A 25,577-nucleotide genomic window follows, 5' to 3' on the forward strand; every position below is an offset into this window, starting at 1 on the left:
TAGTTTACAGAGGAGTATAGAGTGCAGTGATGTGTCCTATAAGGAGCATTGGTGGCAAATCTGATGGCCGAATGGTAAAAAACATCTAGCCGCTCGAGAGCACCCTTACCTGCTGATCTATAAATTACGTCTCCATAATCTAGCACGGGTAGGATGGTCATCTGAATCAGGTTTAGTTTGGCAGCTGTGGTGAAAGAGTAGCGATTACGATAGAGGAAACCAAGTCTAGATTTAATATTAGCCTGCACCTTCGATATGTGCTGAGTACTCCCAAGTACTCGTATGAGGTGACTACCTCAAGCTCTAACCCCTCAGAGGTAGTAATCACAGAGATGGGAAGAGGGGCATTCTTCTTACCAAACCACATGACCTTTGTTTTGGAGGTGTTCAGAAGGGCAGAGAAGGGCAGAGAAAGCTTGCTGGACACTAAGAAAGCTTTGTTGTAGAGCGTTTAACACAAAGAGCTTGAGAGGATCTGCAGAGAAGAATGGGACAAACTCCCTAAATACAGGTGTGGCAAGCTTGGAGCATCATACCCAAGAAGACTCAAGGCTGTAATCGCTGCCAAAGGTGCTTCAACAAAGTACTGAGTAAAGGGTCTGAATACTTATGTAAATGTGATATTTCCATTTTTTATACATTTGCTAAAATAAAAAATAAACTGTTTTTGTTTTGTCATTATGGGGTATTGTGTATAAATTGATGAGGGGGGGGAAACAATTTAATACATTTTAGAATAAGGCTGTAATGTAACAAAACCTGGAAAAAGTCAAGGGGTCTAAATATAATGCACTGTACATCTCAAACTACACACAAATACTATTTTCACACTACTGGGCCGACCTAAGCGGGGCCGAGCTGAACAGCGCTATCCTCGTTACGCATCCACCATAGTTGCTGGAATCATGAACAGTGTGAAAAGAAAACATCAGAGCCAGCACAGTGCAGTTTGGGTTGAATCGATAGTGTGAAAATAGTAATAGAGTACTGTATGAGTACTGTATGTATGCACCATGGATATATTGTTTGCTAGTGGAGAGTCTCACAGTAAAACAACCAGAAATGAAAATGCCAGAAATCATGAATCCAACCAAACCAACCATCAAATCAACAAAAATTAACCCCAGCTTTGACCCTAGGCAGTGCTGTACCCTGAATAGAGAGCGGATGGATGGAGGTAGGTCATGTTCAGCACAAAACAGAAGAAAACGGACTTAAATGGAGTGAAATGAGAAGGCACTACCCGACCAGTAAGTAAAGGCGTGTTTTCGATTTTTCTGTTGCACAACATTTTGAAACCTCTACCCTAATGAACACGACCCTGGTCTCCTGGATATCCCCAGGCTCTAGACGTAGTCTCTGCCTGCCGGGGCAGCGGAGTGGTTCGGGGGGTAGCGGGAGGACTTTCCTGAGCCTTTACTGGAGCAGTTGCAACAAAGGAAGGCTCCACCTATGATGGTGAGGCAGGCAGAGCCCCAACCTACGAACAGGGCCTTGCCAAACTCATACCTGCAGATAGACATTTCAATAACAATATCAATCAAGAACTAAACATTGATTATGGTAAGTTATGTATAGAGGCACAACTGCAACCTTGAAATATTGCGTATCTATAATATTCACACAATCGTAATATATTGCATAATTTACGCAAAACCCAGCTAGGTTATGATTCTCCCCGAAGACAAACAAAGCCTTCCTAGTCCCCTGTCAAAATGATGATGACAGCACACCTGGAGTTTGTAGGAGTGAAGGGGTCGTAGAATTCCTTTGCTATTCTGTTCCCGTACCAGGAAGTCCCCACCAGAGCACACAGACCTAAGTGACAGGAGGACAACATCATAGGAAAAATCATCAATAGATATTTATGTAGAAAGAATCTGGTTGAAAAAAACGTGGGCTTGTAATGCAGTATGAAATGACAGGGTAGGCAGAGGAAACATGACATCAAGTTTAAAAGGAAGTACCCCGTACTATTTTGAAACATGTGGCTGAGGTACTAACTACTAGTTAGCATGACTTCCAGTGTGTTGTTTCTTTAGTCAACACCTTTGTATAACACTTTCTTTGGTGTGTCAAGTCGGGAACTGTTTCAGCAACAAACAAAAAAAGAAGAACAAGATTCATGCAAATAGATGAATAAAGATCTATTGCATGGCACTGTGTGGACTATAAGCCCCACCTGCGATAATGATGACGATTCCTCCAGTCAGGGCAACTTTGCGCTTCTGCTCCTGGTCCTCAGCCAGACAGGTGGTACACTTCATGCCCACCATGGCCACCAGGATGGCAATGCCAGCCAGCAGGATGGCACCCACCATGAGACCTCGTGTGCCCTGCACCATCCCTGGGGGCAAGAGAAAGGACAGAAGACACAATCAATCAATAATAGAATGTCATATTTGATATTTAATGATTGTCATTACTATGCCATTACATGTTATTACATACGTCATAGGCCATACATATAGCCTAGCTACTGAATAACATCAGATTGCCTAAAGAATATTATATTCTCAATGTATTCAGAGCTAATAAAATTATAATAGAAAATGGATAATTGGGCAGGAATGCAAATGCAAATGCTTTAATTAAGTTGGTAACCAGTTTATAATAGCAATAAGGCACCTCTGGGTTTTGTGGTATATTGCCAATATACCACGGCTAAGGAATGTGTCCAGGCGTTCCGTGTTGCGTTGTGCGTAAGAACAGCCCTTAGCCATGGTATATTGGTAATATACTGTACCACACCCACTCAGCAATTATTGCTTTATTAAAACATTCTTCAAACATTTGTTAAGAAATTGGATTTTGAATTAATATGGACTTCAGATTTCCATTGTATCAGACACTGGCGCACAATGGGGTTGGGGTTTAAACCTAGTGTAGTTGGAGCTCATGTGTTTTCCTCTGTTACCATGGGGAGCAGGCATGATGGTTATCCTTGGCATTCTCAAGACTTGTCTGTACATGCATGAGATCTTCTGTAGCATGGGGGGATACGTTCTTAAACCTCACTTAGTCTATTGTAGGGTAATGCATTTTTTCAAAGATCAGATTAATTTACTTTATTGGTCACATACACATATTTAGCAGATGTTATTGCGGGTGTAGTGAAATGCTCGTGTTCCTAGTTCCAACAGTGGAGTAGTATCAAGTATTTTATGAACACTTTACAGATGTGGATTAATTTATAGGCCTTCTGATACTAAGTTTTGAACCATGAAAAAGGCTTGATAAATCGTTAATAATTGTTTTTATAGTACTGTGAAGCATGAAAAATAAATTCAAGTAATAAATTACCCGTTAGTTGGAGCAGAGAATCGTAGACTTTACACTGGATTTGACCAGTGCTCTGTGACACACAAGACTTCCAAAGCCCCTCGTACATGGCTTGCGCCGTTATGATGTTGTCCCCAGCATAGGATGACAGTTTCCACTCGGCCATGATCGTGGATGCTATCAACCCGATGAAGCCAAAAAAAGACAAGACGAATCCAAGGAGCTGTATCCCCGCGTTTGCCATTTCACTAAATAAATGGTTAATAAATGAAAGATAAACCCTCAATAATATAGAAGAGATCAATTGGGTCCACTCAGTATTCACATAAAATCCACATAAAATCCCAAATTCCAGAAGGGTCCTCGAAACTTCAGGTACAGCTAGAGATTAAGAGATAAAGCGAGAGGGGTTACTCCGCCCAAAATCTGTCCACGAAAATAAGACCACGAAGTGAGGATTTTATTTTATGGCCAATGAGAGAGTATCGAATTTGGTCAATAAAAATGGAATTGCTAATTTGCTACAAGAGCCTTATTTGATCGAATATAAGTTTCGTAATAGTTAGGTTATTACAAATGCACTGATATAAGTGGACGCCCGTGGCATTTCGGCAACTTTGAAAACAGTTATTCTATATCGGAGTTCTGCCTAGTCACACGCGTATCTACCCTCTCATTGGCTAGAATGGTCCCACGTGATCTCGCCTCCTCCCGCCTGCCTCCATCGTTGAGGACATGTATTTTCCATTGTTGGAGCGGTCACTTTACTTTCTTGTCAATATAATAGAACATCTTCGATATTTCAGTCTGCGCTTGGTTGGCAGTTTAGCGTTTTTTGTCATGAATCTTATTCTGGAGGCAGCTCCGCAGAGTGGTCACTAGATGGCACAGCCACAAAGTCATAACATCTGATTTTAAACCTTACCCTAACTTTAACCCTAACCTTAACCACACTGCTAACCCTAATGCCTAACCCTAACCTTAAATCAAGACCAAAAAGCAATTTTTGTTTTCAAGAATTTGTACAATATAGCCAATTTTGACTTTTCAGCTGGCCCATCTAGCAGAAATAACTCAGTTCTGTCTCCAGGACAAGACTCATCCCAATTAACGTCAACCTGCGCTTATTTGGCGCTCTGGTAAAGGTGTAGTTTACATTTAGTAATTTAGTTCCTTCAACCTTTTCTTGCCCAGGGACCCCCTCCCAGGCAAACCGGCGACCCAGGGAGACCCCACCATACGTTGTTAAAAAAAAAATCACATATCTTGTCTTATCACCAGCTGAATGGTAATAGCAAGATTAGGCTAATCAACGTTTTAAAATGAATAGATTTGGGAGATCGTTTTTTCATTATTTTGACCTACCCACATTATCATTGGAGGAAGTGTAAACTCTAATATAACCCACTTGCTAGAAAGGTAATTCCAAACACATTTTCGGTAAGAGCAGCTGTTTTGCTGGTTAAACAAAGGTTAGCCATGGCAAAACATGTATGTTGAAGTTAAGAAAGCTTACCAGCATTCAGCCTTACTGGTAGCCTATTGACATGTGCTTTTTCAAAGCATTTTTCAGATACTTTCAGATACAGATATAGTGAGTGTCATTGGCTTCAATGAGTGTCATTTGCTCAATATTAGGATTGAAAAGTAAAGTTGGCATTATTAGAATGAAGATACTCTCCTCTTTTCTACTGTAGGTAGTCTATGTTATTCAAAATGTGCTTATTCGGTTGTTGCTCGCGATATCCATAAAAACACATACATATATATATATATATATATATATATTGTCTGGCCCCCCTGCAGTACCTCCCGGATTTAGTCTACACAGAGCGCATCCTTTGGGGCCACCTGAAGGAATGTCCTGGAATTCCATTCATTTTGGAAAAGGGTTGTAATTGCCGCCTAGTGGAAGTTTTTTGTCCTTATTTTTAAAGGGCGCAGTGAAGTGTGACACCAGTTTCTTTTACAGGTTTTTATTTAATGATCAAAAAGGTTTTCTTTAGTTGATCAAGAAAATGTAGTCGTAGGCTACCAATGACTTGATAGAAAAAAACACGTTTCCAATGGTAGACTAAGTCTATCAGGTATTTGATCATAAATGAAGGTAATGAATGACACCTTTTCTAGCCCTTATTCGCACTTGAGAAAAAAACACAACATAAGAACAAAAGACACACAAACCTGCTTTCATAAAGACCTAATCTAACAAATTCCATCAGAACCATATAATTCCATACATGATGACAGAGAGGGCATCACCACAGAATCATATTCATAAAATTAATAGAACACTGTGATGTTATTCTAATGATGTCACAATAAGGAATGGAATCATTTGAATAGGCCTTCAGAACTCTACAACTACAACGAAGACAGCGACTTTGACACAGATAATTTTTTTATTATTCCAAATTCGACAGATTTAGCTTTAAAATATGACTTTATGTCAGTGGAGTTTCTCCATTTACATTACATCTAGAAAATATAATTGGAAAACATAATTTTGTGTCGAAAAAAAGTATATCTTACATAATAAAGTTTTTTGATCACACTGTTGCTGAGAATTTTCAATGATTAAAAAGGCTTCTAAAGTTTGTCATTTCCACTTTAAAATGTCAGACTTGATGTTCCCTAACGAGAAATGTAGCAACCCCTACAAAAAAATGTACATTAATTATAATCCACATAATAATTCAAATTTCCAGTTGCCGCAGGATTATTTTCCTGCTGTAGTCTAATGACACAACAAGAAATACAAATTCAGGTACAATAGAAATTCCGGTTTTAAGTAAGAAGTCACATTATTCTTATACTGTTCCATGGCAAATTGCACTCAAAAGAGATTCAGCTGGGGCCCATGACGGCAGTTGTCCAGTAACGGTTTAGTGAAGTCTCACACTTAAATTATCATCCAAGCCAGAACATGTCTTGTTTTTTTTCTTCTTCTCTGCTACTGTTTGTAATAGAATGTGATGAGCAATGTACTACGAGTCACTTGATTGCTTTAGGAAGGTCTCTGGTAAAAGTGTTTGCACATGGCCTGGTATAAAATAATACTTTGAGATGGACATTTCTCTTCTGCTTCCTGAACCCAACATGTCCGATACACCACACACACACACACACACACACACACACACACACACACACACACACACACACACACACACACACACACACACACACACACACACACACACACACACACACACACACACACACACACACACACACACACACACACACAAAGGCTGATTCAGAGGGCAGTCACAGTGCAGCGCCCAATAACCAGTGTAGAGTGTCTCCAAAATGGGCCCCCTATATCTACTGTATATCATACCAACCACGTTGAATCTCAGCAGCCCCATTTGATTTCGGAAACTGCCCCGTCCCCGTCCCCTGTGAGCTAATGATTGAATGACAGAATCTGTCCAACAGCCAAAGGGTTTGTCTTGCCTAATGTAGGTATGTTGTGGGTGGATTTGCACAGTGCTGGACTCAGTTGGACTCAGCCCTCAAATCCACAAGGGAATTTATTTCCTCTGCTTTTGTGGGAATTCTAAACACAGATACAAAACACAGGTATGTTATGACTGGTTTTCTTGATTATGAGATTAAGAAACAGAATATCAAACGGTCAGCAATGGCCCTGCTATGTCTTAAAAAATGGTTAGCTAATAGCATTACTTTCTGTGAAATGCTAAATATCAGGGAGGCTTGCTAGAGGGTTGATGTCAACATCACAGTCAGCATCTAGCTGAATTGTAATTCCCTTCACCAAATACATTTGGGAAAAGTGTTCCCTTTTGCCCACTGTCCTCAATGTGCTCACTCAAAGAACAGAGGTATTTGAAATATTAGAATATACATTTAATTCAAACCTCTTCATTCTATTTCTACAGTGAATAATGTGGAAAGACTTTGGTTCCATGTTATGGCTGATGCTCCACCTCTCTTACCAAGGGAACACTTCCGACATAAATTGTCCTCCCAGATGCCAGTGTTTCACGCCGACTAAGGTGATGTGTTCTGAGGAGAGCATGAGAAGCATGCCCACGAACATCTCCACACAGGTGAAGGAGTTGGTCATTATGACGACGGGAATGACGCACCTGGGCTCGATCACGATGCAGTACAGCCGACATCTCACCAAGCTGGTCTTCTTCAACAATTTGCTGCGGGATGTCTCCACCATGGCCTTTGATGGCTTGACCGGGCTCGAGGAGCTGGAGATCAGCGGCAACTCTTGGCTGGATTGTTTGAACCTAGGAACTTTCAGCAAGCAGAGAAACCTCACCAAACTTTTGCTCAACTTCAACAGGTTCAAGTCACTGAATGACGGCCTCTTCAGTTCACTTCAGAAGCTGAGGACTCTTCAGCTGAAGGGCAACATCATCTCTCACCTGCCCAGGCAGCTCTTCCAGAACCTGAGTATTCACGCTCTTGACCTGTCCCTGAACATGCTCACAGGGGTGGACAAGGAGCTCCTCAGCGGCTTGTCCCAGCTAGAGTCCCTCAAACTAGGCTACAATATGATCAACGTCCTCTTGCCCGACACTTTCCACAACATCTCCCACGTGAAAGAGCTTTGCCTGCAGGGAAACCAGATATCTTACCTCCCTCAGGGTGTCTTTTCACATTTACAGAAACTAGAGGAGCTGAACCTTCGCAGCAACTTGATCACAAATGTGAGTTCTGGAACCTTTCCCGTTGGCTTGAAAGAGCTGGATCTCAAAGGCAACAGGCTGGTTCAGCTTTCGCCTGACTCGTTTGGTCGTCTAACCAGTCTCACACACCTGTTTCTGTCAATGAACCAGCTCACTAACCTTCCAGAGGACGTCTTTCGGAACCTGACGGACCTGCAAAACCTGGACCTCTCGGAGAACCAGCTCACATCGCTGCCGGGAACTATCTTCCAAGATCTCACCAAGATTGAAATTGTCCACCTGCAGAATAACAACCTGAGCTCTCTGGAGGCCATGCTGTTTGAGGACCAGGCCTTCTTGGAGCAGCTGTACCTCTCAGAGAACAACCTCCAGACCCTTCCTCAGGGCTTCTTTGACGCGTTCTTACACGAGAACGTGATGAGACTGCGCAGGAACCCCTGGAGCTGCGACTGCCACATGCTATATCTGTATGACTATGTGGCGGAGCACAGCCACTTGGTGGAGGACCTGAGTAATGTGTATTGTAAAGGCCCTGAGCCTTTGACAGGACAGGGTCTGGTCTCCTTAGAGAGGGACCAGCTGGTGTGTCCAGGTAATTTCTCTTCTAGAGCCAAAGCCACCCCCTTCCAAGGCTTGGAAGAGAGGCCACACCCTAGCAAGTGTACTGTCCAGTTCATCAACGACAACATGACTATCAAGTGCAAAATGACTAAATGTTCCCCATTGAGACTTATGGTGCATTTCAAAGAAGGGGATGGCACCACGTCTGAGTACATCATGAAAAAGGACTGGGCAGAATCTTCACAGTGTAGCAATGGGACTATAACTCTCACTGTGTGAATGGTGTTCATCAGCGCATGGGCTGAAGCTTTGCAATAACTTCTCTATGCAGATTGGATTTTCTTTATCCATCTACGTACATCATAGAGTTTTATCAAACACACAATATTTTATATGCCAACATACTGCATATGAGATGAGAGTGAATTCCACCTGAATTTAATTTAATTTTGAAGGTATTGGCTTTGAATAATTTATAATATGATGTCTCGCAGACACAAGCAGTATTGGTATGGGCTTAACAAATGTCTCCTACTGCCAATGTCAATATTGTACAGACTTTTAACTCAACTCAAAACTGATAACCAGGCTGACGGTGTTTCCCACTCATAGCTGAGAGATAAGAGAGGTGGATGAACTATCTCTTGCGCGGTTCAAAGTTCATCCCTAGAGTTCTAGAGACTATGTAATGAACATAGTATATGATTGTGTGGATGGTACTAACAGATATATCTACTGCAATGTATGCTCTTGCCAGCAGATGACTCTATTCCTCCATTGACTTCCCTGGCCATGTTCCTTAAATTTACTCACACTTTCAGCACCACTGAAACTTGTAGATTATCTGTAGATTCTCAAACATCAACACACATGTTTAGATGTAGTAGATGGTAACTCTGTTAACATGCAACAACAAATTCACATACTGATTTCAACCACCCCAGCAATGAACTTTGTTGTTTTGTTTAGTTGATTAGTCTTAATTAATTAAACTGACAATCTGTGTATGGCTAATTTAACATCTATAAAACTATCAATCCTCCCGTGGAAGACAATATAATTAATGTGGTAACCTTGTTTATCTCCATTTTAAAGTAATCAATGCAGTTAACATATGGATATTATTTTTTTTAAATCTAAGCAGCAATCCATTTGGAAATATATTTGAATAACTCTTGTATTATCATTTATTATAAATAATTTATAATTATAAGACCCTGCAAAAGATCAAACATGTTATAGCGAAATCAGAGAAGACAAAATTCTGGAACACAAATCCAACAAACACAAGCATGGGTGCAGGTGCATACAAATCTCCCCCATGGAGATCAATTTAAGAGCTTCTCTCACTCTTTTATTCTGGGGTTTAAAAGTTGATCGAGACAAACAAGTCGTCCACAGAGACCTGTCTTCACACCCCTCTGCCCCTGGACACAGGAGAAGATGATAGTACCAGGGAGAGAAAAGAGAGAGATGAGGAAGAAGGAGGGGGGAGAAGGGGAAAGGGATGAGTGGGGCCCACAGATGGCAACACCTTGAATAAAGCACTCTAACCCCAGGGTTTATAAGGGTCAGGGGTCATCGGGTCAATTGTGTCCTTGGTCTGAGCTGACATCACAATTCAAATGACAAAGTAGCAGCGTCCAAAGTTGGCAGGGATGGCATGAAACAGCGTAATCCTCACTTGACCAAAACTAAGAGGTAAACATGAATTGTGGGGAAATATTTGTCCCAATACACATATCTAATGATTACCAAATGAGCACAATATAAGTACTGGGGTGTTCACTCAAATATCACTGGTCCTATAGCCAGGGCCAGCCCTAGCCTTTTAGGGGCCCTAAGTGAGATTTGGTTGGGGAGCCCCCCAACTAGCAGTAAAACATTTTAGCGATCCCCCTCTTGACAGCGGAGAGAAAAATGTTTGAAAGTTAATTTCCTGCAATTCTACACATTTTCTCATGGGGCGTAGTTTTAAAGCTAATTTCCTTTAATTGTACACATTTTGCAATGACTTATGCCATGTTAATACAGTATGATATCTGAGTGAGAATGACTAACACAATCATTGAGGGCCCCCTAGAGGTAAGGGTATGTTCCCTGCGTACCGGTTTGTATTTGGCAATGATAACTGCAAATTTAGATAGCTGGCTAGACTAACTACCAACTACTGCTGAAGCACAGCCGAATTTAGAAATTGCGCTTGGTGTACTACTATTCTTATTCTCAACAGAAGTTCCTAAAACTGGGGCCCTAAGCAACCGCTTTTGTCACTTATGCCTGGGACCAGCTGCCTATTCAGCCATTAAAGTCTATTCAGCCATTAAGACGAAGCTGGACACTAACCCAAAAATACAAATTGAATTTGAGGTTTAGCATTTTGTTGATTGAACACAAATCTAGAATTAATTTAAAACTTGTCTTTTCAATCAATCAGCTCCTCGGTATTGAATGCAGAGCAGCGTTGCACCGGTACGAAGTTTGTCCCTTTATTTACACCGGTATAAAGTTTACCATCTTTATTTGCACTTAGGGACAGTTATAACAGGTAAAATACTAACATCAACATGAATCAATCAGACTGTAAATTAGCTTGATTACAACCATACGGCTAACAACCCAATCACCAGCTGTAATGACTGATGTTCTGAGGAGAGGTCAAGTAGCCAGACCAGGACTCCTCTCTTATCTCCTTTATCTTTAATAGAGTTATCATCACCATCAAATCAGTCATTAAGATCCATTAGACCATCACTGACAGTTACCAGATTAGCAGGGGAAGGGAGTTTACAGCAGTGGGGAGGGTGGGGATATTTACAGCAGTGGGGAGGGAGTTGAGATGCTGTGCTGCTGTCCTGCGAGGCTGGTTGAAAACCACCTTTTAACCCATCAAATCAGTCATTAATATGTATGTATGAATATGTATGAACTTTCCAATTTGTAAGTCGCTCTGGATAAGAGCGTCTGCTAAATGACTTAAATGTAAATGTAAATGTAAACCCCAGTCCTTCACTTATAGGCTAGTTAGTGCTGGGCACCATACTTCACACAGCACCTCTTCAGCTGGGAGGGTGGGGATTGTATGGAAGGAAAGCGGGATCTCGAAGTGGGGGCATTATCTCCCAGGACACACAATGTCGAGATGACACAAATGCGCTGAGAGGTTTCCCACAGAGTTTAGGACAGCCAAGGAGAGGAGAGTGGCTGAGAGGGAAGACCAGAGTTCAGAGGACAAAGGGGAGAGGTTGTCTGAGATCTACAACCTGAGGAGAGGGTTTTGGTTATGGCCGTCATTTGTGGTCAGAGGCTTTGAGACGATACACAACTGGGGCAGTTGTAGCCTCTGGGGCAGTTGTAGCCTCTGGGGACGTTGTTGCCTCTGGGGCAGTTATAGCCTCCGGGGCAGTTGTAGACTCCGGGGCAGTTATAGACTCTGGGGCAGTTATAGCCTCTGGGGCAGTTATAGACTCCGGGGCAGTTATAGACTCCGGGGCAGTTATAGCCTCTGGGGCAGTTGTAGACTCTGTGGCAGTTGTAGACTCCGGGGCAGTTATAGCCTCTGGGGCAGTTATAGCCTCTGGGGTAGTTATAGCCTCTGGGGCAGTTGTAGACTCCGGGGCAGTTGTAGCCTCCGGGGCAGTTATAGCCTCCGGGGCAGTTATAGCCTCCGGGGCAGTTATAGCCTCCGGGGCAGTTATAGCCTCTGGGGCAGTTATAGCCTCTGGGGCAGTTGTAGACTCCGGGGCAGTTATAGCCTCCGGGTCAGTTATAGCCTCCGAGGCAGTTATAGCCTCTGGGGCAGTTATAGCCTCTGAGGCAGTTATAGCCTCTGGGGAAGTTATAGCCTCTGGGGCAGTTATAGCCTCTGGGGCAGTTATAGCCTCTGAGGCAGTTATAGCCTCTGGGAAAGTTATAGCCTCTGGGGCAGTTATAGCCTCTGAGGCAGTTATAGCCTCTGGGGAAGTTATAGCCTCTGGGGCAGTTATAGCCTCTGAGGCAGTTATAGCCTCTGGGGCAGTTATAGCCTCTGGGTATCGCCTTTTTTGTGAGAGTGTAATTCTAACAGGTTCAAGTCAGGACATCATAGAGATTAGACCCAATTTTATCACAAGGTCATATATCAATTCACTCGTATAAAAGACAATAGGTCTACATTACAGGCTAAAACCATTTTGCAGGGCAGTAATGTTTTATATCTACAATGTTTACCCTCATCATCTCACTTACAAAGTCAGTTGTCAACCGATTGAGTCAATGGCGGATTGAGAGCCAGCACTGTGGATTCAGTGCCATTTTAAACATTTTGGTTATTTAGCAGATGCTCTTCTTAAGTGCCTTGCTCAAGGGCACATATACCTATTTTTCAACTAGTCAGCTCAGGAATTCAAACCAGATACCTTTCGGTTACTGGCCCAATGCTCTTAACCACTAGGCTACCTGCCACATTCTATCACAGGTCTCTCCCTTATACTCATGCACCATGATACAATGATGAGCCACATCCCCCTAAACACAAACAGGCCTGTTTACCCTTCATTCCTGGGGGTTAATATTCCTCCCTCTTTATGCATCCAAACGCCCAAGGCATGAGACAATGAGTGTCGCTGACCAAATTAGGAACAGCTGACCTGATGCTGATGTTAAGTGGACGAGGAGAGCAGGCACAAATGGTAATCTCTTCTAGCTGCACTGCTCTGTGGGAGAATAACAAGAGAATTTAAGCTTCTTATCATCAAATTACAATTATTGAGGAAGAATGAATCTGCAGCCCTGGACAGAGGGACCTGCTCTTACAACGGAGATCCTGGTTTTGTTTGTGACACTTGGGACACTCCAGATGGAGTGTTTGTTATTATGCATGCAACCCATGCTTTGTTGTATCTCAATGGAGATTCTCCATTTAAATGTTTTTATTGTTGTTTTCAATTATACACTGAGCAAAAGTATAAACACAACATGTAAAGTGGGTCCCATGTTTCATGAGCTGAAATAAAATATCCCAGAAAATGTCTCTCAAATTTTGTGCACAAATTTGTTTACATACCTGTTAGTGAGCATTTTTCCTTTGCCAAAATAATCCATCCACCTGACAGGTGTGGCATATCAAGAAGCTGATTAAACAGTATGATCATTACACAGGTGCACCTTGTGCTGGGGACAATAAAAGGCCACTCTAAAATGTGCAGTTTTGTCACACAACACAATGCCACAGATGTATCAAGTTTTGAGGAAGTGTGCAATTGGCATGCTGACTGCAGGAATGTTCACCAGAGCTGTTACCAAATAATTGAACATTCATTTCTCTACCAAAAGCCGCCTCCAATGTCATTTTAGAGAATTTGGCAGTACATCCAACCGGCCTCACAACCGCAGACCACGTGTAACCACGCCAGCCCAGGACCTCCACATCCAGCTTCTTCACCTGTGAGATCGTCTGAGACCAGCCACCCAGACAGCTGATGAAACTGTGGGTTTGCACAACCGAAGAATTTCTGCACAAACTGTCAGAAACTGTCTCAGGGAAGCTCATCTGTACGTTGTCCTCACCAGGGTCTTAACCTGACTGCAGTTCGGCGTCTTAACCGACTTAAGTGGGCAAAGGCTCACCTTCGATGGCCACCGGCACACTGGAGAAGTGTGTTCTTCACAGGTTTCAACTGTGCAACGCAGATGGCAGACAGCGTGTATGGCGTGGTGTGAGCAACCGGTTTGCTGATGTCAACGGTTTGAACAGAATGCCCCATGGTGGGGGGTGGGGTTATGGTATGGACAGGCATAAGCTACGGACAACGGACGCAATTGCATTTTATTGATGAGCTTAGTTCAAGAGTCGTACACCATCAGATCCCAAAATATAAGCTTGTTTTACTCCAATGTTTGTAAACAACGTAAACACTATAAAGCCTCAAAACATGGTTAAAACTACACATTTGATATCATGGTCAGTCCTTGCATCCATAACTCTGTCTATGAACTTGAAAGTGGTTACATTTCTCCAGCCCCATCCCTCAGTTTTTTACCGAAACAGAGGCTGGAGAGCTGTAAGGATTCCAGCTTTAAAAGACTACGAAGTCTGTGGAGGAGTGATTGACATGTTGGTGGCTTCTTTAAGCAATCTAAATAGGAATATCCACAGCCTGGTCCCAGACCTGTTTGTGCTGTTTTGCCAACTCTTATGGTCATTGTCGTGCTAACACCATATGAGTTGGACACAAACAACACAAACAGATATGGGACATAGGCTATAATATTGCTTCAGGTCGGGATCCAACAAACAGATACAAATCATATGATTATATTTTAAGAGCATAATAACATGATCAGAAAGTCCTGCTTCTAGTCAGGATGCCTTTTGGACCACAATAAGCCAGGATGCAACAGGCCTGCAATATTTTGGGCCAGGCATCCACAAGTACCCATAAACACCCCTAAAAGCCCCTCTAAACCACACCTTGGGTCAGGGATACATACACACTGCTAAAAAAAACTCTAAATCACACCTTGGGTCAGGGATACATACACACCGCTAAAATCCCCATACAACTTTTGCAAGCCTTCTCAATGGTCACCCTCAGATGCCTCACACATGGTCCTTCAGTCTCCTGTCTGCCTGCCCCATCAGAAAGACCGACAGCCTAAAAGGCCAAGGTTGTAACCGAACCATGCTGAGTTATGGGGCTGTCTTACTTTGAAGGGACACCTGCCGTGAAAGTGTATCTTTATGGCACTGGCCATAACCCCATATGGGCAGAGAGCCAAGCGTAACAAGAACAGGAGTAGAAAGGAGCCCTCAAACGAGACCGGCAGACACCAAAGCCAACATCTTTGAAGATCTGGTAGCTAGTGATGAAGTGCAGTAGTCATATCCTTGATTTGAGACGTGTGACATCATTCCACAGCAATTGTCGTCTCTACAGCGAAAAACTCAACCATTGAGATGTCAGATTGTCATGTTGCCACTTGACAACATTGTTTAAAAGCTAAGTAAACACAGCATAGGAACTTCAAAAAGTGTCTCAGAGTAGGAGTGCTGATCTAGGATCTGTGTTTGCCTTTTGGATAATAATGAACAACATTATATGGACACTAATAGTCACCGACGCATTATGCATGTATAGCTAGAGAATTCTAGGCATTCATACCCAAGCATGAAAGGGTTTGCTGGCCTGTGATGGTACACATTCATGTATCTGCACAACCTTCATGTCCAAGTATGTAAGTCCTTGAGAATAATTATCTTGTTTTCAATAACAAGCTCATAACTCAAAGACAAGAGAATAGGATGTGTTGACGAGGGGCCATTCTCTAGTTCACAAGTATCTGAATTCATTCACCACTGATGTCAAGTGCATAATCTATGCATTTGTTTAGCGTCACCATTGCATGTGAACTATTTGCCCATAGAGTTCACCCTTGGAAAACATTGTTACAGCCCCCAAGAAAAATACAGGCCAATTCACCATAGAGGCAGTCACAGCGGAGGTTTCCGATACATGTCAGGAAGATAGGTTTCCCATAGCAGGGTTCCTGTCACCATGTCACTGTCTTTGTGACCAACAACTCATCCATCACAGATTACACTGAGGGGCCAGGCCTAGCTAACTTAAAGCTTGTCATATTCCCTTTTAGAAGGTATGGGAAAAACGAGCATCAAACCCAGGGGGCGAGATGGAAGGCCTGGAAGGCCCGCAATAGAAGAAAAGAGGCAGGAAGGAGGGGAAAGGATAAGAATGAGACTGGCTGGGCCAATGTCTTAGCTAGCACTGGTAAACAGTGTTGATATTTCTCTGAGTAGAGTGACCCTCAGCTGTTGTTAAATCCCGGGCCGGCCTCCACCCAACACCAGTCCAAATGCATCCATTATACTTCAGGTGGTCCACAGCAAGGAGTTGAGAGAGGAGCTGGCGATTGGCTAGAAGAAACTCAAACCTGAGCAGAGACTCAGTAGTAGCCCTCTTGTCTCTGAAGAGAGTAGCCTGGCCTTAGAGGAGTCTTGGGACCTACTCAACAATGAGCCTCTAGTCCCAGCATGGTGAAAGTGACAGCATGGTCCTCCCCCCTGTGGACCATTAAACCTCTTCCTGGATAAACAAGAGCAGGGTCCTTTATGAAGAGTGAGAGGGCCACACAGAGAGGAGTCATTGAGCCATTGAGGGGCCTGCCTTTGTTTTTGTGTTGTGGGGCCCTTTCTCAAAGGCCAGTTCTGATCAGGGAGGCTATATTTGGCTTTTAGGGCTCTTACACATTGCCAGGATGGTATGTTTTGGTCAAACAGAGATGTACTGTAAACTTAATTGACTGCATTATGAGCAGGAGCAGGTTTGACTGACATTATTTGGGAAGAGAGAGTGATTTTGCTGTGTTTCCAAGTTTAAAATATGCTGAGATAGAAAGTTGTTCGATAATGAAAATACCTTTTATGACGCAACGTAATTATGTTACTGAGACACCAAAGTTGAAAAAAGCTAATCTATTTAACCCAAAGGTGTTCAGCCATTTTCTAGGGGTGACATCTTAAAAGTGTGACAAAGATGCCCAAAAGCACTGTATCATTTCAAATACTACACATTGGAAATTATTTTCAGACAAGTTTGTAATGCAGACTGATGTCTGCACTCTTACAATAAGACCATGGAGGTAAATTGCAGATTTTTTAGATTTTTTATAGATCAATTCAATCACAAACACTCAGATTTTTGCTCTCTCATTTTCCACCAGCTCTACCTGTTTCATGTTGTCAAAACGGTGTCCTATAGTGACAGAGGAACTAGAATATTTCAGACTGCATGTTGTATTGGAGCTGTCTAGTCCAAGCCTGGTCCCAGATCTGTTTGTGTTGTCTTGCCAACTCATATGGTCATTGTCATGCCAAACAGAGTTGCAAGGCAACACAAACATATCTGGTTCGAGGCTAGTCCAGTCCTGTGAGGCAGAGTGACAGGCACCTGTGACCCCTGGTCAAGCTCTCCTTATGGCCCTCTGTGGGAGCATTCAACCCTGGACACACATTGGACACACACTGTGCTAGTCACTCCATTAGCTGGGTGCCAGACCGTTAAATAGACAGCAGCGCTATTCCCTGCCTGTCGCTAAGATAAGCCGCCAAGATCCCATGTGCAAACATGCACTTCCTGTGTGTAAATCAAATAGGGGTTCAGGTCACTTTGAATAATTTAGCTATTAGTCTGATTTGCACCATCCAGTTACATTCAAAATGCATTGTGATTTTTGGGAGTATCCCTTTAAGCTTAATGACAAGCTTGACTCACAGTCACGAGTGTCAGTCATAATTTGAGCAGAGCATTGTCACACCTTGGTGAGCAAAACGCAAGTTACCTCGTTTCTGTATCATTTCTTACCACTACCTATGTAAAAGCATATCTAGTTTTTTAAGATAAATATACTAAAGAATGAAGAGCACATAATAAAACTCCTGAACCTCATGAATTGAATGTAGTATACTTAAGCAATGAGGCCTGAGGAGGTGCTGTTCTTACGCACAACGCAACGCAGAGTACCTTAGCCGTGGTATATCGGCCATATACCACAAATCCCTGTGGCGCCTTATTGCTATTATAAACTGGTTACCAATGTAATTAGAGCAGTTAAAATAAATGTTTTGTCATACCCGTGGTATACGGTCTGATATACCACAGCTTTTAGCCAATCAGCATTCAGTGCTCGAACCACCCAGTTTAAAATGTAGCTTGACGTTACTTTTGTTGTCGTATACCCCATCACTTGCACCCTAGATCTGTCCCCTCTGGTAACCTCTACCCGGAGCAACAGCATGCATGGAGGGGGTCACCATAAAGTCATTGCGTGTCACATGTATATAGTCATTGGGTATTGGTAACAAGCTAGGAACATTTTGTCTGGCCCTCCCAACTCTCTCCCTACCCTCCCTCTCTCCAGAACCCTCTCTCCCCTCCCTCCAGAACCTCTCTCTGTTCTCCCTTCTCTCTCGCCACCCTCCCTTCCTCTGGAACCTTCCCTCCCCATGTTCAGCTCCTGGCCTGTATGTTAAGATTTCCTCTGTGGCAGGCAGCCCTGCTCATGTCCGACAGACTCACCACCTCCCCCACCCCTATCCTGGCCGTTGCCTGCTGGGCTGAGAGTCGTTCTCACGACCTCTCAGGTTCCTCACCTCATCTAGGAGTTATTTATTTCCAGCCGGGGGAAAAAAAGAAGTAGAAGTAGAAGACAGATGAGGCTAACAGGGATGAGATGGGATGATAACACTAGTCAGAGCACTAGAACATGGCCATGGGTTGGTGTACGTCTACAGTACAGGCTTGAATCTTAATTCATAGAACTCTTGCATGCCCCTTCACCAATTAATGATAGCTCAGAGGTGAGGTTGGATGAGAAGAAAGACGTCAATATATGGAAGTATTTGAGTTTGCTCAGCAAAAAGAGCTGTTCTGTGTTCGGTGCATAGTCCAAGATCCGATAATTCTATGTTTCATTTATTTCTGTGGTTAGATCAGCCTTAATAGGGTATTCAATCACAGCACACCCACATGACAAAATACTCGTATACTATGGTTAAATACTATTGTATTGATTGTGTTGTTTTTGTGGACTTTACTGTGGTATTCACAATAGTGTTTTTGCAGACTAAAGTCCCCAAAAAACACTACAGTGAATACTTTGCGGACATCACTATAGTATACTGTAGTATTTACTGTAGTGTTGCGGACATGACTATAGTATACTGTAGTATTTACTGTGGTGTTGCGGACATTACTATAGTATACTGTAGTATTCACTGTAGTGTTGCGGACATTACTATAGTATACTGTAGTATTTACTGTGGTGTTGCGGACATCACTATAGTATACTGTAGTATTTACTGTAGTGTTGCGGACATGACTATAGTATACTGTAGTATTTACTGTAGTGTTGTGGACATGAATATAGTATACTGTAGTGTTGCGGACATTACTATAGTATACTGTAGTATGTACTGTAGTGTTGCGGACATCACTATAGTATACTGTAGTATTTACTGTAGTGTTGCGTACATCACTATAGTATACTGTAGTATTTACTGTAGTGTTGCGGACATCACTATAGTATACTGTAGTATTTACTGTAGTGTTGCGTACATCACTATAGTATACTGTAGTATTTACTGTAGTGTTGCGGACATCACTATAGTATACTGTAGTGTTGCGGACATGACTATAGTATACTGTAGTATTTACTGTAGTGTTGCGGACATGACTATAGTATACTGTAGTATTTACTGTAGTGTTGCGGACATCACTATAGTATACTGTAGTATTTACTGTAGTGTTGCGGACATCATTATAGTATACTGTAGTATTTACTGTAGGGTTGCGGACATCACTATAGTATACTGTAGTATTTACTGTAGTGTTGCGGACATCACTATAGTATACTGTAGTATTTACTGTAGTGTTGCAGACATGACTATAGTATACTGTAGTATTTACTGTAGTGTTGCGGACATCACTATAGTATACTATAGTATTTACTGTAGTGTTGCGGACATGACTATAGTATACTGTAGTATTTACTGTTGTGTTGCAGACATGACTATAGTATACTGTAGTATTTACTGTAGTGTTGCAGACATGACTATAGTATACTGTAGTATATACTGCAGTGTTGGGAACATTACTATAGTATACTGTAGTATTTACTGTAGTGTTTTTGTGGACATTACTGTAGTATTTACTGTTGTTTTTTTTGCGGACATTACTGTTGTATTTACTATAGTAATTTTTTTTTATTATCTTTGACATAGCAGTGGCTTTGTCCTCAACAAAATACTCAAATAGCACATTTTCCATGACCTGTAAGTAAGTAGGTAGGTAGGTAGGAATGAGGTCTGAATGGATCGTTCAGAGCTTCTGCTCTTTTCTATAACCTGTAGGGAACACAATATATGATCTATACAGGTCATGTAGGTTTCTCACTTATGAGCTGAACAAATTGGGATATGGGGGAGGGGAATGGGCAGGGTATATGCAAATGAAATACTGTAGTATATATTATAGAAATTACTGTAGTGTTTTTATGGACTGTAGTGTTTTTGCAGATATTACTGTAGTATTTACTGTAGTGTTGTTGCGGTCTGGAGTATATTGTTGTATTTACTTTAGTATTCTACAGTATACTGTATACTATATATACACTACCGTTCAAAAGTTTGGGGTCACTTAGAAATGTCCTTGTTTTGAAAGAAAAACAAATTTTTGTCCATTAAAATAACATCAAATTGATCAGAAATACAGTGTAGACATTGTTAATGTTGTAAATTAATATTGTAGCTGGAAACTGCAGATTTTTTATGGAATATTTACATAGGCGTACAGAGGCCCATGATCAGCAACCATCACTCCTGTGTTTCAATGGCACGTTAGCTAATGTGTTAGCTAATCCAAGTTTATCATTTTAAAAGGCTAATTGATCATTAGAAAACCCTACCCTTTTGCAATTATGATGGCACAGCTGAAAACTGTTGTCCTGATTAAAGAAGCAATAAAACTGGCCTTCTTTAGACTAGTTGAGTATCTGGAGCATCAGCATTTGTGGGTTCGATTACAGGCTCAAAATGGCCAGAAACAAATAACTTTCTTCTGAAACTCGTCAGTCTATTCTTGTTCTGAGAAATGAAGGCCATTCCATGCTAGAAATTGCCAAGAAACTGAAGATCTCATACAACGCTGTGTACTACTCCCTTCACAGAACAGTGCAAACTGTCTCTAACCAGAATAGAAAGAGGAGTGGGAGGCCCCGGTGCACAACTGAGCAAGAGGACAAGTACATTAGTGTCTAGTTTGAGAAACAGACGCCTCACAAGTCCTCAACTGGCAGCTTCATTAAATAGTACCCGCAAAACACCAGTCTAAACGTCAACAGTGAAGAGGCGACTCCGGGATGCTGGCCTTCTAGGCAGAGTTCCTCTGTCCAGTGTCTGTTATTTTGCTCATCTTAATCTTTTATTTTTATTGGCCAGTCTGAGACATGGATTTTTCTTTGAACGGTAGTGTATATATATTCTATAGTAAGTACAACACATGATCAAGATATATTACTGTGTAGTATAGTACTCTACAGTGTACTACAGTTTACAACATAATTCTAAGTACTGTAGTATTCTATAGTAAACTGTAGTAGTTTTCCATGTGGGTATCATTAGGGCAAGGATAGACAATTATTTTAAATGTAGTTAAGAAGTCACAATTTTCAGGTGTTAAACATTGCAATTTAATTTGAAGAATTTATTGATTTCCTGAAGGATAGCATTTGAGGTAATTTGAATAATTGTTGTATCACAACAATAAAACATGATCATGACATCACTGAAAATATATCTCATGGAAAAGTGTATTCTCCATCAAAGAACAACAACATGTGAGTAAGCATCACTCTTGACTATTGCTTTGAACAGCCTATACAAAAATATACAAAAACTCATATTAGAAAAGAATGTGTTATGGTGCATAAAAGTCCTTCAGTCTAATGACCCTACCATGGTCTCCACACGGAGTATGCAGTGATGGGAGGTGCAACAGGTGACACCGCCACCGCAACTGTTGGATTGCCATGTAGGGCGTTTGGCACGCTCATATGCGCAAGGGCCGCGCTTGGAATCAGAAAGGCGAATTGTCCATCTGTCGCTGACACAATCTGAAGTCCACTGTATAATTTAGCCACTGCTGACGTGAAGTTGATTGGCGAGCCACTTTTGCAAGGCATGATTACATTCAACTGAGGCGACGCACTTGGGATTTGCACAATGGCTTGGCCAAGCGTTGGATGAGCTGGATGCGGAGGGTAAGTGAGGCTCTGGCGATGAGTTGAGTAGTTTACGGTGTTGATCTGTGACACACAACCGGCTAAGTGGCTGAGAAGTTGGGACATGACCTCCATGTTCACCCCTTCACATGTGGACAGAAAACGGGTGACTTCACTCATGCACTCGCTGAATCCCGCTCTGTACTTGCCAAGGACTGACGGATCCGTGCTTATAGCACCTGTAAAGTGAAATAATATGATGTATTTGAGGATATATTGTTCAGAAAACCCTTTAAATGTAATTATATAATACTCAGTAGGTCTATCAATAGGTTTGATGGACTTATGCATATAGTACCGTGGGAACAGTCACAGATGCAATTTAAACATGCACGTCTAGAATGAAACCTACCAGTCATTTGAAGACGCTGCATATTCCTTAGGTGCTTCACAGTCATCTCAAGGATGTCCGCCTTCTCCAGCTTCGAATGCCTGGAGCTCTAAACAGACATCAAGAAGAATATTACACATGATTAATAATCTATTTGAGCTTCGTTCTAATCCATCAAATTAACATAATTATAGAAGAATATGTCGTAAACATACATTTCTATGATTATAAAAGCTTTTTTAAACGTACATCTTTCTTTAGAGCGTCCAGTATGAGGGTCTTGAGCTGTCCAAGGCTTTCGTTGATTCGCGCGCGTCTTCTCTTCTCCATAATTGGTTTAGAAGACTTTAAATAAAATTAAAAAAAACACATGATTATTAGACATGTAACTTATTAACAACAATTGACATATAAAAAAAGGATTCGTTTTATTTCCGTGCTTTTCTGTAGGCCTACCTTTCTGTGCTCTGAGGCAGTCCTTAGTTTATCCGGATTTCCATTTACGCTCGACGGGGTGGCTGCAACAGAAGATGGAGACGTTTTCTCCAAAATATCAGCCGGCATCTTAAAATGTTTAATATCCCACAATTGTCCAGTCAACCTCAGCAAATCATTTGTCCCAAAATTGTTCAATAAAGTCCAACCTATTGAGGAATATTCAAACACCGGCCATGTACTTTTTTTCTGACCGACGCTGTTCGTTACAGGTGTTTATTACAACGTAGCTATTGCTGAGGCTACATCCTGCAGTTAACGACCTGCCAGTATGGTGTTGATAACAAGTCAACACTGTCACTTTCACCTCCGGTCATATTTATAGAGGAAGCTGCACGCGAATGGCTCGTGTGAATCGTCCCAAAGTTTAATTCTCCAACCTTCTACCAATGAGCGCGCGGGACACGTTGCCAGGGAGTCGGTTGGCTCGTGCAAGGAGGCCTTCCATTGGCTATCTGGTGTCTTGTGTGTGAGACGGTGGTCCACAGCACACAATACAGATAGGTTACTACGTGATCAGAACTTCCAACAGGTTAAATTTGATGAAACGTATTGATTAAATATGGTTTCAGTTGTCATAGTTATTAGTAACAGTCATTTAAGGTGAATAAAATAAATGTATTGGCCCTTTCCCCAGTTTAATTGATCCTAGAACAAAAACTCTAAATAACAATACTAATAGTTGTACACTATTGACAACCCTCCCCTCAGAGGGTTGACACACATGCACACACTCTTTGGCTGTGTTTACACAGGCAGCCCAATTCTGATATTTTTGCCACTAATTGGTCTTTTGACCAAACAGATCAGATCTTTTTTCCAATTAGATCAGAATTGGGCTGCCTGTGTAAACACAACCTTTCTCCCACACACACAAGTACACTCCCCTACTTACAGTGACAAGAAAAAGTATGTAAACCCTTTGGAATTACCTGTATTTCTGCATAAATTGGTCATAAAATTGGATCTGATCTTCATCTAAGTCACAACAATAGGCACAGTCTGGTTAAACTAATAACACAAACAATTATACGTTTTCATGTCTTTATTGAACACACCATGTAAACATTCCCAGTGCAGGGTGGGAAAAGTATGTGAACCCTTGCATTTAATAACTGGTTGACCCTCCTTTGACAACAATAACCTCAACCAAACGTTTTTTGTAGTTGCGGATCAGACCTGCAAACAGTCAAGAGGAATTTTGGACCATTCCTTTTTACAAACTGTTTCAGTTCAGCAATATTCTTGGGGTGTCTGGTGTGAACTGCTCTCGAGGTCATGCCACAGCATCTCAATCGGATTGAGGTCAGGACTCTGACTGGGTCACTCCAGAAGGCATATTTTCATCTGTTGAAGCCATTCTGTTGTTGATTTACTTCTGTGTTTTGGGTCATTATCCTGTTGCATCAACCAACTTCTGTCGAGCTTCAATTGGCAGCCAGAGCCTTACATTCTCCTGCAAAATGTATTGATAAACTTGGGAATTCATTTATCCATCGATGATAGCAAGCTGTCCAGGCCCTGAGGCAGCAAAACAGCCAAAACCATGATGCTCCCTCCACCATACTTTACAGTTGGGATGAGGTTTTGATGTTGCTGTGCTTTTTTCTCTCCACATAGTGTTGTGTTCCTTCCAAACAACTCAACTTTAGTTTCATCTGTCCACAGAATATTTTGCCACTTGCGCTGTAGAACATCCAGGTGCTCTTTTGCGAACTTCAGACGTGCAGCAATGGTTTTTTTGGACAGCAGTGGCTTCTTCCGTGGTGTCCTCCCACAAACACCATTCTTGTTTAGTGTTTTACATATCATAGACCCGTCAACAGAGATTTTAGAAAGTTCCAGAGATTTCTGTAAGTCTTTAGCTGACACTCTAGGATTCTTCTTAACCTCATTGAGCATTCTGCGCTGTGCTCTTTCAGTCATCTTTGCAGGACGGCCACTCCTAGGGAGAGTAGCAACAGTGTTGAACTTTCTCCATTTATAGACAATTTGTCTTACCGTGGACTGATGAACATCAAGGCTTTTAGAGATACTTTTGTAACCCTTTCCAGCTTTATGCAAGTCAACAATTCTTAATCTTAGGTCATCTGGGATCTCTTTTGTTCAAGGCATGGTTCACATCAGGCAATGCTTCTTGTGAATAGAAAACTAAAATTGTGTTCGTTTTTTATAGGGCAGGGCAGCTCTAACCAACATTTCCAATCTGTGATTAGCCTAGGGGTTCACATACTTTTTCCAACCTACACTGTGAATGTTTAAATGCTGTATTCAATATAGAAGAAAAAAGAAAAATACAATAATTTGTGTGTGTTATTAGTTCAAGCACACCGTGTTTGTCTATTGTTGTGACTTAGATGAAGATCAGATCAAATTTTATGACCAATTTTTGGAGAAATCCAGGT

At 41.8% G+C, this 25,577-nt stretch overlaps 3 protein-coding genes across 3 annotated transcripts; 1 reads left to right on the forward strand and 2 right to left on the reverse strand.

The window, feature by feature from the left end:
* Positions 1 to 612: 612 nt before the first annotated feature.
* On the reverse strand, positions 613 to 3,689 carry cldn1 (claudin 1). Its single transcript, XM_071375928.1, has 4 exons — positions 3,304 to 3,689; positions 2,183 to 2,347; positions 1,734 to 1,818; positions 613 to 1,509 (listed from the first exon to the last, which is right to left on the reverse strand). Exons 1-4 carry the CDS (start codon positions 3,524 to 3,526, stop codon positions 1,347 to 1,349), a joined length of 636 nt encoding a protein of 211 aa, XP_071232029.1. The 5' UTR covers positions 3,527 to 3,689; the 3' UTR covers positions 613 to 1,346.
* A 3,068-nt stretch (positions 3,690 to 6,757) lies between these two features.
* Positions 6,758 to 9,555, forward strand: LOC139559839 (carboxypeptidase N subunit 2). Its single transcript, XM_071376213.1, has 2 exons — positions 6,758 to 6,867; positions 7,188 to 9,555. Exon 2 carries the CDS (start codon positions 7,194 to 7,196, stop codon positions 8,790 to 8,792), a length of 1,599 nt encoding a protein of 532 aa, XP_071232314.1. The 5' UTR covers positions 6,758 to 6,867; positions 7,188 to 7,193; the 3' UTR covers positions 8,793 to 9,555.
* Positions 9,556 to 21,741: 12,186 nt separating this feature from the next.
* LOC139559663 (transcription factor HES-1-B-like) lies at positions 21,742 to 23,463 on the reverse strand. Its single transcript, XM_071375859.1, has 4 exons — positions 23,134 to 23,463; positions 22,927 to 23,022; positions 22,699 to 22,786; positions 21,742 to 22,525 (listed from the first exon to the last, which is right to left on the reverse strand). Exons 1-4 carry the CDS (start codon positions 23,239 to 23,241, stop codon positions 22,017 to 22,019), a joined length of 801 nt encoding a protein of 266 aa, XP_071231960.1. The 5' UTR covers positions 23,242 to 23,463; the 3' UTR covers positions 21,742 to 22,016.
* Positions 23,464 to 25,577: the final 2,114 nt, after the last annotated feature.

Source organism: Salvelinus alpinus, chromosome 30, assembly GCF_045679555.1.
Source record: "Salvelinus alpinus chromosome 30, SLU_Salpinus.1, whole genome shotgun sequence".
NCBI classification, from domain to species: domain Eukaryota; kingdom Metazoa; phylum Chordata; class Actinopteri; order Salmoniformes; family Salmonidae; genus Salvelinus; species Salvelinus alpinus.